Here is a 16198-nt window from a genome sequence, read left to right as displayed (position 1 = left end):
TGATGTGGCTCAGCTGCCAACACCCCTCCTTGGCTAGGCCAGATGAAGGCAACGGAAGCAAAGCGGTTTGACAGCTCCTCTTACAGCCGCCAAATCCAGTGGGGCCCTGGAGCAGCCACAGGGAGAGGGAACAGCTTCCTCCAGGAGCCAAGAGGGCGCAGGAGGGACCCCGGGCATCGCCAGGCTCGGAGCAGGGCATCACAGCTGGAACAAGGCGCTCGGGCTTTATCCAGGTGGGAAAACAGAGAGGCCAGCAAGGCAGCCCTTCCATAAACACGTCCCAAAGGCCACAGCGTCCACACGTGTTGTCACCCTGCTCACTGTGCTGGCCGGGATTCATTAAAAACCAGCAGCAGCTTCGGCCTCTTCCTTCCTCTCCCCCCGTCCCCGTGGCTGTTCAGCTACACGGGAGGCACCGTCCCCGGGCACCAAAATGGGTTTCTTGCAAAGGGAGGGCAGGGAAGGGAGAGAGGCCTGCAGAGAAGGGATGTTTAGGGAAGGAAGCTGGACGTCCATCGCTAGGAGGAGCTGGGGACACCCACCACATGGGACTGCTCGGTGTGGACAAGCCCAAGGTGCACAACTATATACCCTCACACAGGTACAAACCCGGAGGATGAAGCGGACAAGCACGGATGGGCTGAGAACTTGCCCTGGAGATCAGCGTTACACACTGGGATACGGGATACGGATCCCTCCAGGTCCGCTCTGCAGAGGAGCCGGAGAGACCCTGCTCCTCTCGGCCTCGCTGCACGAGCCCTCGCCCGCGGAACAGAAGTGCGTAATAACAAGCTATTACATTTTAAATTATTTTTAAAGAGGAGAGAGATGCCTATTGCTGTAGACACCACTCCCGGGGGGATTGCATAAATCGCAGCTCGCTATGAGTAAGAAGAAAGCGGGCTGTCACGTTAGACTTAACCACAGCTGTCAAACTTCATATTTCAAATGCCACCTCCTTTAACAGACAACCACACACCCAACATGGAAATACAGGCAACAGCGAAAGGCTTTGCAAAATTATATTGTCATCTTATGTGAAGATACCGTTTCCCCACGGAAAACAGAGGCCTGACACTGCTCAGCCTCCAGCTGCCGTCAGCGTCGGTGCCGCCGCTCCGCAGGCTCCGGACCCAGCCGGGAGCCACCCCGCGAGCTGCGGCATCGCCCGCCAGCTGCCCCCACGAGCTCCGGGGAAAAGCAGGTTATCCCCATGGATTTTGGTGTGGGGGGACCCCCTCGACCCCAGCTCTCCATCCTCAGCTGCAGAGATCCCGGGACTGGGGAGAGCTGGAACGTGCTGCTCGGCTGCAGCTCCATGAGGAGGACGTAGAGTCCCTGCCAAGGAGGGGAGAGGAGCAAGGCACCCTCCGCTCCTGCAGCAGCCCTGGACAAGGCGACAAACAAAGAGCTGCCGCCTGCGAGCTCATTAAATGATAAATCACACCCAATTGCAAGTCTCCCTAATTGTCCAACTTGGACCACAACCTTATTGGAAAGGCCTTATAAGCATCAAGTTAATACGATTATCTGGCTGTGTGCTACACCCCAACAACAGCTTTATTATCCCGGTCCGTAAACACGATACTAATCGCTTTTCCCAGGCGTTCCTGCGTTTATTAAGCATCTCCCCCCACCTGCTGTGAGAACTAAACCAGTTAACACGGAGCTGTCGCAATTTGTTCCTGCCCCTCAAAGGCCGCGGTTCCAGGTTGCAAAGGGCTGAGGATGGAAAGGCAGGATGTTGAGCAAGCACGAGAAGGGCCCGCGGAGCCAGCGGAGGAGGCTGCAGCGGCTCCGCTCCCGGCTCGCTCGCACGCAGCCCTCGCTTCCCTGCCGGAGCAGCGCGGCATCTCGCTGCATTCCCGTCTAGCACACGCCAAAACGCAGGGAATGGAGCCAGGATGCTCTGCATGGCAGTTAATGCACCCCCTGCACTGGGCCGGTCCTCCTCCCGCTGCTTCTCCAAGCCTTTCCCTCCAGTGTTCCTCTCTGAGGAGCAGCAGGTCCCTGCAGAGCTCCCGGCAGCTCCTGGGTCCTTTAGCACCTGGATATTTCCACGTGAGACTTTGGAAATCTCCTATCTCCTCCAGGGATCTGTCAGTCCTGCCTCCAGGAGCTGCCTCCTCTCCTCCCCATCACCAGGGAAGATGCACGTGGCCAGGAAAGCAGCCTGTGCCGAAACCTGCACCCACAGGGGAGCCCCAATCGCATCCCTTCCGCTTCCCCATGTAACTCCCATCACCGAAGCCCTCCCTGTGGGGCAGTCTCTCACCCACGGCCTTTTACAGATGCACCAAACGCTCCATCTTGTGCACCCAAAGAGCCATCCAGGACCACAGGGATGTGAACGCCAGCAACACCACACAGCAAGATGGTGGCAAAGGCAGAAATCCGACTTCCCGATTTCCCCGCCAGCCTGCTCCACGCACGAGGCAGGAAGCCTGCCTGGGCTCTCTGCAGATAAATAAAATATGAAGCTCTTTGGGCGGACAGGAGTTTTGCAGAGCCTGTCCACCCCGGCCGGCAGCAGCCGGCTCAGCGGGAAGGGGAGCGGGATCCCCGGTGCCCGGCTCCATCCGGAGCGTTCGGCAGAGCCCTCCCGCTGCCCACCCGGATGCGTCGCGATCCTACGGAGCAGCAGCGGGAGGGGAGGAGACGGAGGCAGGAGCCACCGGGCGCGCGAGGCGGCCGCGGGCTGAGCGAGCCCAGGGCCTCCCCTGGGCTGCATCAGCCTAACCAGAGGCGGCAGCTGCTCCCACCAGCAGCGAGGAGCAGCCCGGAAGGCAGAGAGGGGATTTGTTTTAATTTCCCACCTCGCCAGCTCCCTAGCAATGGTGCTGCAGCCCCAGCAGGCTCAGGAGATCCAGCTTGGAGAAAGGCTCACAGGGGCTCAAAGCCCCGTTGCCTCGTGCCAACGGGAGCAGGTTAAAGCAGCCGTATCCCTGCTCCATCCTCTCCCCGCTCCGGCGGCAGCCAGCACAGCCATGAACCATGGAGGACGAGCGAATCCGGGTCTCTGTGTCCAGGACAAGCCCCCTGTGCTGCTGGAATCCCTTCGAGGACAAGGGACCCCGGGGTGGATGCCGGGTGCCCTCCAGCACTGCCTCAACTCTGCCTGTGTCCTCTCCGGACACCCTCGACTCTCCACGCAAACAAAGAAACCAAAAAAATACCCTGCAAGCAGCAGATCTTGTCAGGCTTCCATGGGGCCGATAACACGAGCACGGAGGCTTCAAAGACCCTGCCCTTTTAATGATGTGCAGGGCTAGAAAAGCAAAGTCTCCTGGAGAGCTAAGGGAGATTCCCATCAGCAAGGCGGGAAAGAAGAATGGAAGATGAGAGGCTCCGATGACATTTTGCCTGCCAAATTTCTTAGCTTGACTTCATTAAGGCTCCGCAACAAGAAGTGGCCTCAGAAGACCGATGTGAATTGCTGATGCCGTTTCAAGCAGCACTGAAAGGGAATATTTAACACTCGGCGCGGCTGGTGCTGCTCGCCGGGCTCCTCGTCGCAATTTTCTGCTTCGCTCGGGACAGAGCAAAACAACAAAACAAGGAACAAACCGCGAGGCGGGCGTGGGAGTAGCGCGGAAGGACCAGCCGCCCACGGGCAGCCTCCTCCGAGTGCCTGGGCAGAGCCCAGCACCTGGGGCTAAAGCCACGAGAAGAGCGGTCACCTGAAAAAAACATAGAAAGCTTTTGTTTAAGAAAATCAAGATTTAAGAGAAAAGCCAGAATTCCACATCAGATGCCCAAGTAACTGAAGCCTGGTCTCCATGGAAACTGAGCACCTCCGAGGCTCCGGCAGTCAAAACCCTCCGTTATCCCCCATTGCCAGAGCGGGAACCGAGGCCGGGAGGCTGAACCGGAGCCGCCGGGGTCGGGAGCGGAGCCCGGGATGACGCACGGGGCGCCCGACAGAGGGGCCGGAGCAGCTGCGCTCGCGGCGCTCCCCGAGCTCTCCCGACGCTCCCAGCACTGGGAACGCGCCCGGGATCAGCAGCACGTGTGCCGAGAAGGCGGCAGCGCTTCCCGGCTCCGCGGCGCTCCACGCGCCCGCCCGTCCTCCTCAGCGGCTGCGGGAGCGCCCTGCGCCGCGGCCTCCTCCCGCTCGGCAGGCGGGGAAGGTCCTCGCTGGCTCCTGGTTCCATCTCCCTGCGAAAGCTCCCCGAGATGAGCAGCTCCCAGCAGGACTCGGCACCTCGTTATTTCCAGAGGACCACGAAGCATTGCAGAGGAGGGATTTAAAGTGGGCCAGCTCAAGTGTCTCCCAGGTGACCCCGATGGCTCGGGTGGCACCACGCACGTCCCTGGGGACTGCGGCAGTGCCGGGGTGCCACTAAGCGCCAGGACAGGCTTCCAGAAAACTACTTGTCTGGAAGCGCAGAGGAAGGAGGGTTGCTAGGTCTGACCAAACAAAACGGGAATTTCATTAGAGAAGACTGAATTTCAAAGAACCGACATTACAGATAAAGAGGAGAGGAAGGCAAGTGTTGCCTCTCTCTATCCCAGTGCTTGGAGAAACAGCCTGCATGTATCTGCCCAAGATTGCCATCAGAGACCTCGCTGTTTGGAAAACAAACCCTTCCAGCAAGGGCAGCAGCCCACGATGACAGCAACACCCCAGCAAGGCAGGACCAAGGAGCACTTTCTACCGAGAGGAAAAAGAGCGGAAATAGCACCGAGAGCTTCAAAACAGGCTGCTCCACATCCTGTTTTCTCCTTCGACAGGAGGAAACCGGCCAACACACACAGAGCCTGCGGCGCTCCGGCAGCACCTGAGCCCGGAGCAGCCCCAGCCACGCAGCCACGGGAGGCTTTTGCAGCCCAGCAGGGGCAGGGGCTCCTGGCCGAGCACTGACACAGCTCGTCACATATCCCTCTGCATCCCAGAGGGGCTGGGATGCCTAAGGCGCACAAAGTGGCTCTGCACCCCGTGCTCGCATCCCAGCTGGATGTAAAACAGCAAATCTGGACTCAGTGATTCCTAACACAAGTGCTGCCTTTATAAAAGAGGAGCCGAGAACCCATCGCAGCAGATGAATCCAACCATTCACACCCCCGCAGGCCCCAGTCGCGTTCCAGGAGACGCTTCGAAGCAAACCGGGCTCTCTACCCCTTCGCCTCGCTCGCCAGGGCAGACTCCTGTGCAACCCGGTTGTTTTGTTGCAGGCATTTGGAAGAGCAGCAGAGCTCTGGTTTTCCCGGCTGTAACCGGGGCACAGCACCGGCTGCAGCTCCACGTGCTGCGGCACCTGGGACACACGTGGGGAAGGGCAGCTCCCACGTGCAGCGCTCCGGAGCCCGGCACGGCCCTGCTCCTGGAAAACGTCACGAGTCCCTGCACAGCCTCAGGCCACGATTCACACCCTGCAGGTTGGATTCTTTTCAGGGAAGGACGCCCTGGGTTTGGATCCCCAGGGCCTGGATTCCCCCTTCTGACAGCCCCAGCATCCAAGCTGGGCAGGAGGGCAGGGAGCAGCAGGGCGGCAGTGACCCCCAGGAGGGCTCCTGCCCTCGCTGCTCACGCACGAGGGTGCAGAGAAACGATTCAGACGGCCGAGGAGACCAGAGGGGTTTAACAGGAGAGGCAAACCCGGCTCTGGCAGCTCCACACGCTGCCACCTGCACCAACGTGGCACCGGGACACGAGGGGCCGGGCCCAGCACCGCGGCACATCCCTGATGAACGGGAATGCGCCTCGGGATCACGCAGGAGCCGCGGTGGGAGCCGGAGGGGCTGCGGAGGAGACGAGCGCAGGGAGGCCACGCAGGGACCGGCGGCAGCACGAGGACGTGGCACTTACCCCCGCAGCGAAGCCTAAGCTGCCGTCGAGGACCCGCCTCTAGAAGAAAACAGACGGGTTGGTAACAGAAAACAGGTGATCGACAAGAGCAAAACAAGCAAAGCTGCCACCAGGAGCCAGCGCAGCACGGAGGGACGTCCCCTGCTCTGGCACCGCGAGGACAACTCTTCCCGGTTCCTGCAGCGCAGGCGACGCTGCTCCGGCTCCGGAGAGCCGGAACCGCCGGCCCGGCTCACCCCGCCGAGGCCTCCAGGAGCCCAGCGGCTCCTGCCCCTTCCCTCGCCACAGTTTTTCCTTCTTTAACACGTTCCCCTCCCCCAGAAGGGAAGGCAACGCGCTGCTGCAAAGGGAATCTCGCTTAGCGAAGGATTCCTGCATAAATCATCAAAGAGGCATCAATAATAAATGCTGCAGAACAGTTCTGAACGCAACAGCAACACGGGCCTCTAATTTTGGCATGCGAGACAGCTGGAAAATCAGAGCCTCGCCTGGCTCGACGCCAGAGCACGGGCTGACCTGGATCCCACTGGAGAGGTGGGAACAGGAGCAGGTTTCGAGGAGGAGGCTGCTGCTCCCGGCCAGGGACGAGCTTCGGAGCCAGCAGCTCCCAGCCCTGCCACGGCCCAGGGCTCGGTGTCCCCACGGGCTCGGTGTCCCCATGGGCTCAGTGTCCCCACGGGCAGGAGGGTTTTGTGCTCCCGCGCCCCCCGAGACCCCCGGCACCCACCTGGCCGCTGGAGAAGACGAAGACGAGCGCCGAGCCGGCCGCCGTGAGCCCCCACGTGAGGCCCGTGCCCAGCAGCGCCTGCAGCACCGGCCCCCGGCCCGCGATCATGCTGCCCCGCGCCTGGCACGGAGAGGCCCGTCGGGAGGCGCCCCGGGCGGAACCGGGCCCGGCCGACCCCGCTCCGCGCCCGAACGGGACCCTCTCCCCGCGCACCCCCCGCACCCGGGGCTCCCTTCCCGGCTCATGGTCGGGTCGGCGGCAACGACGGGACGAGCGCGGGAGCGGCCCGGGCCCAGCACGTTCCACCGGGCACCCCCGGCGGGCGGGGGCTTCGGAGCGGGGCCGGGACGGCAGCCCCGGGCGGGGGGCACCGGGGAGCGCACCCGAGGGGGCGGCCCGAGCCCCGCCACAAGGAGCCGGCAGCCCCCGAGGGGGGCACCCAGCACCCCGCAGCGCCCCAAATACCCCCGGAGCCCAAATACCCCCCGGGCCCCAAATACCCCCGGAGCCCAAATACCCCCCGGGCCCCAAATACCCCCCTCCCTGGAGCCCAAACATCCGCCCCGCCACCCTCCAGCCCCCAAACTGTGACCCCGGCCACCACGAACAGGGGAGGCCTCGCCCGGGGCGGGGGGGGGACCCCGGGCCCCCCAACCGGGTCCCCCGGGCCCGAACCGGCCCCGCTCACCGCCCGGCGCCGCCGCCACTTCCTGGTGCCCGCACACGTGTCGCTGCCGCCGCCCCACCCACCCGGCCGCCTCGGCCAATCGCGGCGCGCCGGGGGCGGGCCGCCCTCGGCTCTGCGTTTCGGGCGCGCTGCGGCGGCGCGAGAGCGGCGCGGGCGGGCACAGGAGGGCGGAGGCGAGCGCGGGCGGGCGCGGCAAGGCGGCCGGGGGAGAGCGGCACGGCACCCCCGCCGGGACACGGTGCACGACGTCCCCAGCGCACGGGACACCCCGCACGTGACACCCCCCAGGGACGGTGCACGATGTCCCCCATGCACGGAATACACCCCAGCATCACCGTGGGGTGACACCTCCGAACATAGTGCATCATGTCCCCCATGCACGGGACACCCCCAGTATCACTGCAGGGTGACAGCCCCAGATGCCTTGTATGATGTCCCCAGTTCACAGGACACCCCTCAGCATCACTGCAGGATGACACCCCCGGATGTCATGCACGATGTCACCCATGGACAGGACACCCCCCAGCATCATTGCAGGGTGACACCTCACAACATGGTGCATCATGTCCCTAGTGACTGGGACACCCCTGAGCATCGCTGCAGGGTGACACCCCCTGGGACATGGAGCATGGTGGGTGACACCCGGGACACGGTGCCTGGTGAGTGACACCCCAGATATTGCGCCTGGTGCCTCCGCCTCCAAGAGCAGCAATTACAAAAAACAACCTGGCAGCGCCGGCCGCAGCGGACGGGCCGGGATGCTGGAGCGGGATGAGGGCAGCTGATAACGGAGCAGCTGGAGCCTTATCTACCTGCTGGAGCCGGAGCGGCCGCAGCCCCGGGGCACAGGGACAGCTGCGCTCTGCCCGCCGGAGCCGCACAGGGACACGCGGCCAGGTGGCTCCATCGGGAAGCGCCCGCGGCGGCAGGACGGGATGCACAGGGAGCCGGCTCTGCTCCAGCCATGGCTCCCGCTGGATCGGCAGGACGCGCTCAGCCCTTCGCGGCACCGCTCGCCTTTATCCAAGGGTCTGTCTTGGAGCGGCCCTTGTTCAGCGTCCCCCACCGCTGCTGGAAAAGGTCAAGGCTGTTTGCAACCTCCCTGATCTAGGTTTTAATCAATTTTCCCCTCTAATTGCCTGTATCCTTCATTAGCTCCTTTAATAAGCCAGATGCAGCCCAGGGTGCCAGCTGGGACAGGCAGCAGGGCCGGAGCAGCCGGAGCCTCCGAGAGCCGCGGGACCTGCGGCAAGGGCAGCCGCGGGAGCCCTCCCCACTGTGGAACGCGCGGATCCTGCCCGGATCTCGCCCCGGAGCCGAGTGCTATCGCAAGGCTGGGTAAAATGTCTTTTAAAACATTAGAAGGGGCCTGAAGGGGCTAAATTCCTGCCCAGGATCTTTTATCAAGGAATGCGTCACACAAAAAGAGCCGGAGCCGCAGGGCCACGGCGAGCCGGAGCCACGTCCGCGCGCATCCGCCCGCTCTGCCAGAGCAGCGCCCGGGCTGCGGAGCCGGGCGGCTTCCCGGCCGGGGAGTCCAGCTGGAATCCGCGCTGAGCCCGCGGCGCCTCCCCGGAGCCAGGGAATATTGCAACAAGGCAGAGCTGCCACGCGCAGCTCCCGCTCCAGCCCCGTCTTGGCACCCTTGGCAGCAATCGATCAGCTCCTCATGCAGGGAAATAACATCGGGACAGAGGTGCCCTCGGTACCGGGTGCAGCTGGAGCCCCCGGAGACCCCGCTGAGACCAGCGCGTCCTCGAGGAGCCGGCCCTGCCCTGGCCAGGGCTCCCGGCCATGTCCCTGGTCAATGCGGAGAGCGAAGCCTCCTCCAGGCTTGCCTGGAGCCCCGCAGCCCCCGCAGAGCCCCGCGCAGCTCCTGGCCCTTGGTGGTGGCCAGGGGACATGGCACGTCCCCGGGGAGGAAGCCAGGCTGCACACAGGGACGTGGGGACGCGGATGGAGAGGCTCCTAGGGGACAACTGAGCCACAGGAGCTGCACGGGGACCCAGCAGTGTGTCCCTCTCCTGGCCCCTGTGCACAGACCCTGCCTGCCCTCCCTGCGGTACATCGAGCAGTGAGGCCGCCCTGTCCCTCCCCGATGTCCCAATGTCACCGCGCTCCTTACGCCACTCGCATCCAGGGCATGGGTTGAGCAGCGCCGCTTCCTAAGGGAGCCTTGCGGAACAGCTGGGAGCGGGTGGCAGGAGGCCGGGAAGGGCTTGGGAAGCCGCCGTCACGCGATCCCGTATCGATAGCAGCCGCTGCATGGGAAGAGGCCGCTTCGCCCAGATCCGTCCCCAGCACTAAGTCGCTTCCCAGCAGGGCCGGGGCTTCCCAGGCGAGGGGACAAAGAGCAGCTTCTCTGCCAGCACGAAGCAGCTGCCGGGGCCGCCGGCACCGCGACCACCCAGCGCACGGGCAGGCCCCGCGCATGGCTCAGATGCACCCGGAGACCAGGCAGAATAAAAAAATGTGTCTGCAAAGGGCTCGATCCGGCGCCTCGCTGCTGCTGGCCCCCAGCTGCACGGGTATCTGCTTGCACCACGCAGCCCGGCTGCGATCTCCATCGCTCTCCTTGCACGGATCCGACGGGTCTGCGGGCAGCATCCTCCCTCCTCAGACACCATGCCTGTGATACCGATTTCCACACCGTTATTCCGGGGGAAGCTTTTTCCAGCCTCTGGAAGGTTTACTGGGCTGATAGTGACCCTCCCTCGTGCCCCAAGACCTCCCTTCTTCAGATGCCGCAGGGGGAGCGACTGTCTGAGCACGAACGAGACCCATCAGGCACCCTCGCCGCGGCGGTCAGCCCCGCTCCTGGCCTTTCATTCCAAGCCACTCTTAATTTCCTGCTCTCTAACGTCTCCTCAGTAAGTGATGGAAAGGTGCGGGGAGGAACCGCTACCCTTTAATTGCTTTCCAGGTCTCCCACAACCAGAGCAGGGGTTATCTTCCCCCACGCTCCTCCTGCTCCCATCGCTGCACTGCATCAAATCACCCATCTCGTGCAAAGGCCCCCAGCTCCTCGCAGCCATCGCAGCCCGTTCCCAGCTCCCCTGGGCTCTACGGAGGCAGCGGGGACCTGTCCTGCCCTTCCTTTGGTTGCAGGAGGCTCCTGGGGCCAAGGTATTCCCATTTTCTCAGGAGCCGTGGGCTTGCAGACACATCAGGTCCCACTGTCACCATCCAATGGCCATCGCCCTGCACCATCCCTCCACGGGGGCCTTGGGGACATCAGCAGGTGTTGGCACCACCGCTGCCAGTGCCAAGAAGCGTCTCCCACCAAAGGACCCGGCAGCAAAGCCGGGACTGGGGGAGGAAGGAGCAGGGACCCCTGTGGGTCCCTTTGTCGGAATTGCACGGAGCCCAGCAGGTCCCTCCGCACACCCTGTGCCCTGCTCGGGGACGTGAGGTGGCAATAGGAAACGCATGGTGCCAGCGCGGGGGGCTGCAAGGCTGCTGCCAGGGTAGGAAGCGGTGGGCACCACGGTGCAAGGGGCACACGGCCGGGCGGGTGGCACTGCAAGGCGAGGGGGGGACACTGCGAGGCGAGGGGGGACATTGTAAGGCGAGGGGGAAACTGCAAGGCGAGGGGGACACTGCAAGGAAGGGGTAAATCCCAGGCGAGGAGGGACTTGCTGGGCATGGGAGGCACTGCAAGGCGGGGGGATATTGTCAAGCAAGGGGGACATTGCAAGGTGTGGGGGACATTGTCGGGCAGGGGGGGACATCCCAGGGCGGGAGGGACATTGCAAGGCGGGGGGGGCTCTGCAAGGCGGCGGGGGGTGTCACTACGAGGCGGGGGGTGTCACTGCAAGGCGGGGGGTGTCACTAAGACGCGGGGGGTGTCACTGCACGGCGGGGGGTCACTGCACGGGGGGGGCCCTGCAGGGCTGGGTGCGGGGGGGCAGCGTGTCCCCGCCCCGGCCCCGCGGAGCCGCCCCGCGCGGGGCGGGGCGCAGCCGGGGCGCTGGGTCCGGCCGCGGAGCCGCTCCGGGGGCGGCTGGTGCGGGGAGCGGCGCGGAGCGGCGCGGAGCGGCGGGCGCCTCCCGGCAGCGCGGAGCAGGTGAGCGGCGCGGGGCCCCCGCGGCGCCGCCCCCGCCCGAGCCCCGGGGTCGGTACCGGCACCGGGCGCCGCGGGGACGGCGGAGCCGCCACCGCCCCCGGCAGCGCCTGGCGGGGCGGCCCCGGAGCCCCCCGAGTGCCCCGGGAGCGGCGGCGGCTCCGGAGCCCCCCGGCCGTCCCCTCGCTGCGCGCAGGAGGCAGCGCGCGCGGGCGGGCTCCATCCCGGGCTCCATCCTGGGCTCCATCCCGGGCACGTTTTTTTTTTTTTTTTTTTTTTTCCCTGCCTCCCAGCGCGTTTTCCACGGGAACTGTCAGGACGCGGATTTTCCATCCCGGAGCCGGCTCTGTCCGCGAAGGGAAGCGCCGGCTGCTCCTCGGCTCTCTCCGTACCGTAACGGTGTCCCCGGGGGCAGCGCCGCGGCGCAGGGGGCACCTGCCGTGACGCGCCGGGGACACGCGCGCCCGCTCGCGCCGTAGGAGTCGGGGGGATCCCGGCCCCGCCGGAGCCGGGACGAGCAGCCTCGCACCGGGACACGCTCCTCTGCACGGCCGGGGCTGCGCAGGGCAGGACGGAGCCGCGGCAGGTGCTCCGGGGACGGCTCCTCCAGGGACGCTCTCCTGCAGAGCCTGGCAGCAGGACGGCCAAACGCTCCGTGAAGAATCTCTTCATTTCTCTTTTGTTCTCCAATTTCTAGAAATTTCTCTTTCACCCCTAGAGCAAGGAAGGATGACATCCCGGCTCCTCTGAAGGCTGGGAGCAGCAGAGCCATGGAGCTGGCAGACGAGCAGCCCAACGCCACCGAGTTCTGGTTCTCCCCGGCTTCCCCGTTCGACAACTTCTCCGTGGAGGCACCTGCCAACGCATCGCAGAACGCCACGGGCCACCATTTTGACCTGACCAGCAATGCCATCCTCACCTTCATCTATTTTGTGGTCTGCATCATAGGGCTGTGTGGCAACACGCTGGTGATCTACGTCATCCTGCGCTACGCCAAGATGAAGACCATCACCAACATCTACATCCTGAACCTGGCCATCGCGGATGAGCTCTTCATGCTCGGGCTGCCCTTCCTGGCTATGCAGGTTGCGCTGGTTCACTGGCCCTTCGGCAAAGCCATCTGCAGGGTTGTCATGACAGTGGACGGGATCAACCAGTTCACCAGTATCTTCTGCCTGACGGTCATGAGTGTTGACCGGTACCTGGCTGTTGTCCATCCCATTAAATCTGCCAAGTGGAGGCGGCCTAGGACAGCCAAACTGATCAACGTAGCTGTATGGGGGGTCTCCCTGGTGGTGATAATGCCCATCATGATTTATGCTGGGGTGCAGCAAAACCACGGCAGGAGCAGCTGCACCATCATCTGGCCGGGGGAGTCCGGCGCATGGTACACAGGCTTCATCATCTACACCTTCATCCTGGGCTTCCTGGTGCCTCTCACCATTATCTGCCTTTGCTACTTGTTCATCATCATCAAAGTCAAGTCCTCAGGGATCAGAGTGGGCTCCTCCAAGAGGAAAAAGTCGGAGAAGAAAGTCACCAGGATGGTCTCCATCGTGGTCGCTGTCTTCATCTTCTGCTGGCTCCCCTTCTACATCTTCAACGTCTCCTCCGTGTCCGTCCTCATCGTGCCCACGCCCGTCCTCAAGGGCATGTTTGACTTTGTCGTGGTGCTCAGTTACGCCAACAGCTGTGCCAACCCCATCCTGTACGCCTTCCTGTCCGACAACTTCAAGAAGAGCTTCCAGAACGTCCTCTGCCTGGTCAAGGTCAGCGGGATGGACGACGCAGACCGGAGCGACAGCAAGCAGGACAAATCCCGGCTAAACGAGACCACGGAAACCCAAAGGACCCTGCTCAATGGAGACCTGCAGACGAGCATCTGAGAGGACAACGGGGTTGTCCATCATTTGCTCTCCTTCCTACTTGCTCCCGACTCCGCAGCAGGGCCTGGCACACACCACGTCCGGGCAGGAGCGCCAGCTCTTCCCTGCCCAGCCGGAGGACGGTGGGTGCTGCCCGGCGGGGTCCTGAACCCGGGCTGGATCCCGAGCTGCCGGCAGGTTGGTTTGCAAGCCCAGGGAAGGATCCGGAAGATGCTGCCTCACCAGAGACGCAAGGAACCTGCAGACACCCCCAGGCGACAGCGGGACACCAGCGTCTCCGGGGCGGCTGCTCCAGCTCTCCGGGCGGCTCCGCAGGCTGAGCTCCGCACGGGAATCGCATGGGTGCCTGCTCGTGCGCCTGAGCCGCTTCCCTGCTCCCATTCTCCCAAGGAGACGCGTGGATTGGGGAGGGGGACGTTCTGCCTGGCTGCTCGTATGTGGACAGAGCCCCTCACACCCAGGCGGCCGCATTCCTTCCCCCAAGGCTTTCCTGTGCCAGGAAGAGGGAATCGCCTCCGGGAGCAGCCCTGCGCCGCCCGCAGCACCGCGGCTCCCGGTGCCCGGCCGTGCCAGCCCCGCTGCCCCCTCCCGGCGCCCTTCCCTGCCCCCCCGCCCCTGCAGGGACGCCGCTTCCACGGGTTTTCTCCTCACCCGTAGCATTTTCCCCCTTTTCCCCCTCTGGAGCAGCCGCTGCCCCTCCTGCCGCCCGCAGCAGCGCCCGGCGCCCCCAAGTACCGAGTGCCGTGGCTGGGACGGCCGAGGATTCCCGGGATGGTCACCGGGACGGAGAACACCGGGAAGCGCTGGAGCGGCACAGGGGCACCCGGGGTGCGGGGCGCTCCTGGCGTCCCCCCCCGCGGAGCTCCCGGGGACCGAGAGGCCGGAGCCGAGCGGGAACGGCCGGCGGGTGCCGCCCCGCCGGGCAGGACGGGGCGTCGGAACCCACCGGCCCCGGGCGCTCCCCCGCGGCGGCCGGGGAAGGAGCCCCGGGGAAGAGACGCGCCGGGGCCGCGTCCGAGCCGCGCAGGTAACAGCGAGGGGCCGTGGGCTCCGGCCAGCCTGGGGCACAGCCAAAATCCTCAGGCGCGAGGGATGAAGGTGCCGCCGAGGGGCAGCCGGGCCCCGCCGCGGCGCTGAGCCGCTCCGGAACGTGCTGGAGCCATCGGAGCGGCGGGCGAGCGCGGAGCCGCGGCGGCGCCGAGCCCCGGAGCGGCGGGAAAGCCCCGGGGAGACGGACACGGCGCGAGGCGGCGAGCGGAGCGGCCCGGGGGCTCCGCGCCAGCCTCCTGCTCCGGGGCATGCGCGGGGAGCGGAGCGGATCCCGCAATCCCAGTGCCCTTCCCGCGGGACCCCAGCGCGGCAAAGGGCAGGGAGAGGAGGAGGGGGAAGAGCCCAAGCTGGTGGGGATGCAGCCTCCCTCCCTCCCTCCCTCCCTCCGGACACCAGCTCCGGCACAAAGCACCAAATGCCCCTCGGGCGCCACGAGCCCCTTCGCACCCCTGGTTTTGCTGGGCAAAGCAGAGCAAGCCCCGTGCCCGTCGCTCCTTCCCGCAGCGGTGCCATGAGGCGGGCTGCCCTATCGCTGCTGCGGGGACGGCGGCAGCAGCAGCCGCGTGTCACATCACGGTGACACACTGGATCGTGATTGCCGGGCCCGCTGCAGCCCTCCGCTCGGACGGGTTTTGTGTCGTAGCTGCAGCGATGCGTCAGCTGGGCTCGAGGATCCGATACGCCATGGGAGGCAGAGGAGAGGCTTGTGCGGAGAGACAGGGGTGCACGAAACCCTCTGCCCCCGCGCCCTCCCGCAGCGCCGCGTCCTGCGGGCTCACATGGACCCACGGGCAGCGGGTGCCGCTCCGGCACCACGGAGCCAACGCTGCTGCCAACACCCTGGCCACGGGCGAGGGGAAGGAGCCTCTTCCCAGGCCACCAAGCAGCTCCAGTGGCCATCGGTGGGGCCGGTCCCCTCCATGGTGCCATGAGCCGGAGGCATCCGCAGCCACCGCTCGGCATTGGCAGCAACCAAGGAAAACCCGTGGCCAGCTCGGCCCTGGCTAACGAGCAGCTGTGCCGGCGCTGCCTGAGTAACTCAGTTTTCCTTCTCAGCCGCCTGATTTCAGTGGGAACTTGACCCTATGCTGGATGTGCTAGGAAAAGCCTTGTGGGGCAGCGCGAGGGCTCGCTCCGGGCTCGCTTCCAAGCGGACCAGCTGCTCCCACCAGCGCTGGAGCAGCCACGTCTGCGGCTGTGCCCGGAGACGAGCCACAGCTGCCACCTACACCAACAGGTTACTGCGGATGGATGGAGGCAACGGGAAGCGGCAGGACACTCGGCACGGGAGCATCCTCTGCCCTCGCGATGCAGGGCACGAACGTGGCGGCACCGAGTGCCGGAGCGAGCCTGGCCCCGGCGGCCAGCTCCCCGCTGGGCTCCGATCCCCAAACCCCGTTGGCGAGAGGCTGCACCGGGCCCCGCAGCCTCTCCGCAGCTCCCTGCAGCGGGAGCAGCCCAGCAGCGCGACGCGGCACCTCCGGAGGAGGCTCCCACACGGACCGTGCCCGCGTCCCGGCCATCGCTGGCCGGACGTGCTCTGGGGTCCCTGCAGCGCCGGGACGTGTTTGTACATATTTGTATATAGCGGACGTGCCCGGGGGGCGGCATCAGTGACACGGCAGAGCCAGGCGGTACCTGCTCCTTCCCGCACGTGCGCCGGTCCCGGAGCGGCCCCGGCTCCGTTGGGGCCGGTGTGAACGAGGAGGGCGCCCCGTTTGCTGCACCACGTCTGCGCAGCGGGGAGAAACGGGGGGTGGAGGGTGGGGGGAATGAACCATTTTCCTACGATTTCTGCCTTTCTGTGCTGCGTTCGAGCCAGCGAGAGCAGCGGGGAGCGGGGGCAGGTTCGGATGCGGGTGGTACCCGTGGGGCAATCCTGGTCCAGGAGGATCCATGCGGAAGCGGCAGGCTCGCCGGGAGCGTGCGAGCGCGCAGCTCCATGGATCGCAGCTGGAGGCAGCACGATGCAAAC

At 65.3% G+C, this 16198-nt stretch overlaps 2 protein-coding genes across 2 annotated transcripts in view; one reads left to right on the top strand and one right to left on the bottom strand.

Moving 5' to 3' along the window:
• SLC39A11 (solute carrier family 39 member 11) overlaps window positions 1-7248 on the bottom strand; it is a 55778-nt gene extending 48530 nt beyond the window's left edge. The window contains exons 1-3 of the mRNA XM_088537585.1: window positions 7225-7248; window positions 6537-6656; window positions 5810-5848 (exon numbers count right to left, since the gene is read on the bottom strand). Coding sequence (XP_088393711.1) covers window positions 5810-5848; window positions 6537-6644 — 147 coding nt within the window. The 5' untranslated portion in view covers window positions 6645-6656; window positions 7225-7248. The remainder of the gene's footprint in view (window positions 1-5809; window positions 5849-6536; window positions 6657-7224) is intronic.
• A 4032-nt stretch (window positions 7249-11280) lies between these two features.
• On the top strand, window positions 11281-13294 carry SSTR2 (somatostatin receptor 2). Its single transcript, XM_088537234.1, has 2 exons — window positions 11281-11290; window positions 12006-13294. The coding sequence occupies exon 2, from the start codon at window positions 12058-12060 to the stop codon at window positions 13171-13173; it is 1116 nt and encodes a 371-aa protein (XP_088393360.1). The 5' UTR covers window positions 11281-11290; window positions 12006-12057; the 3' UTR covers window positions 13174-13294.
• The last annotated feature ends 2904 nt before the right edge of the window (window positions 13295-16198 follow it).

Source organism: Tinamus guttatus, unplaced genomic scaffold, assembly GCF_059628265.1.
Source record: "Tinamus guttatus ecotype Peru unplaced genomic scaffold, ASM5962826v1 Tinamus_guttatus_pri_ptg000045l, whole genome shotgun sequence".
NCBI lineage: Eukaryota > Metazoa > Chordata > Aves > Tinamiformes > Tinamidae > Tinamus > Tinamus guttatus.
Note: the sequence above shows the minus strand (reverse complement) of the source record. Positions and strands in the feature narration are given on the sequence as shown.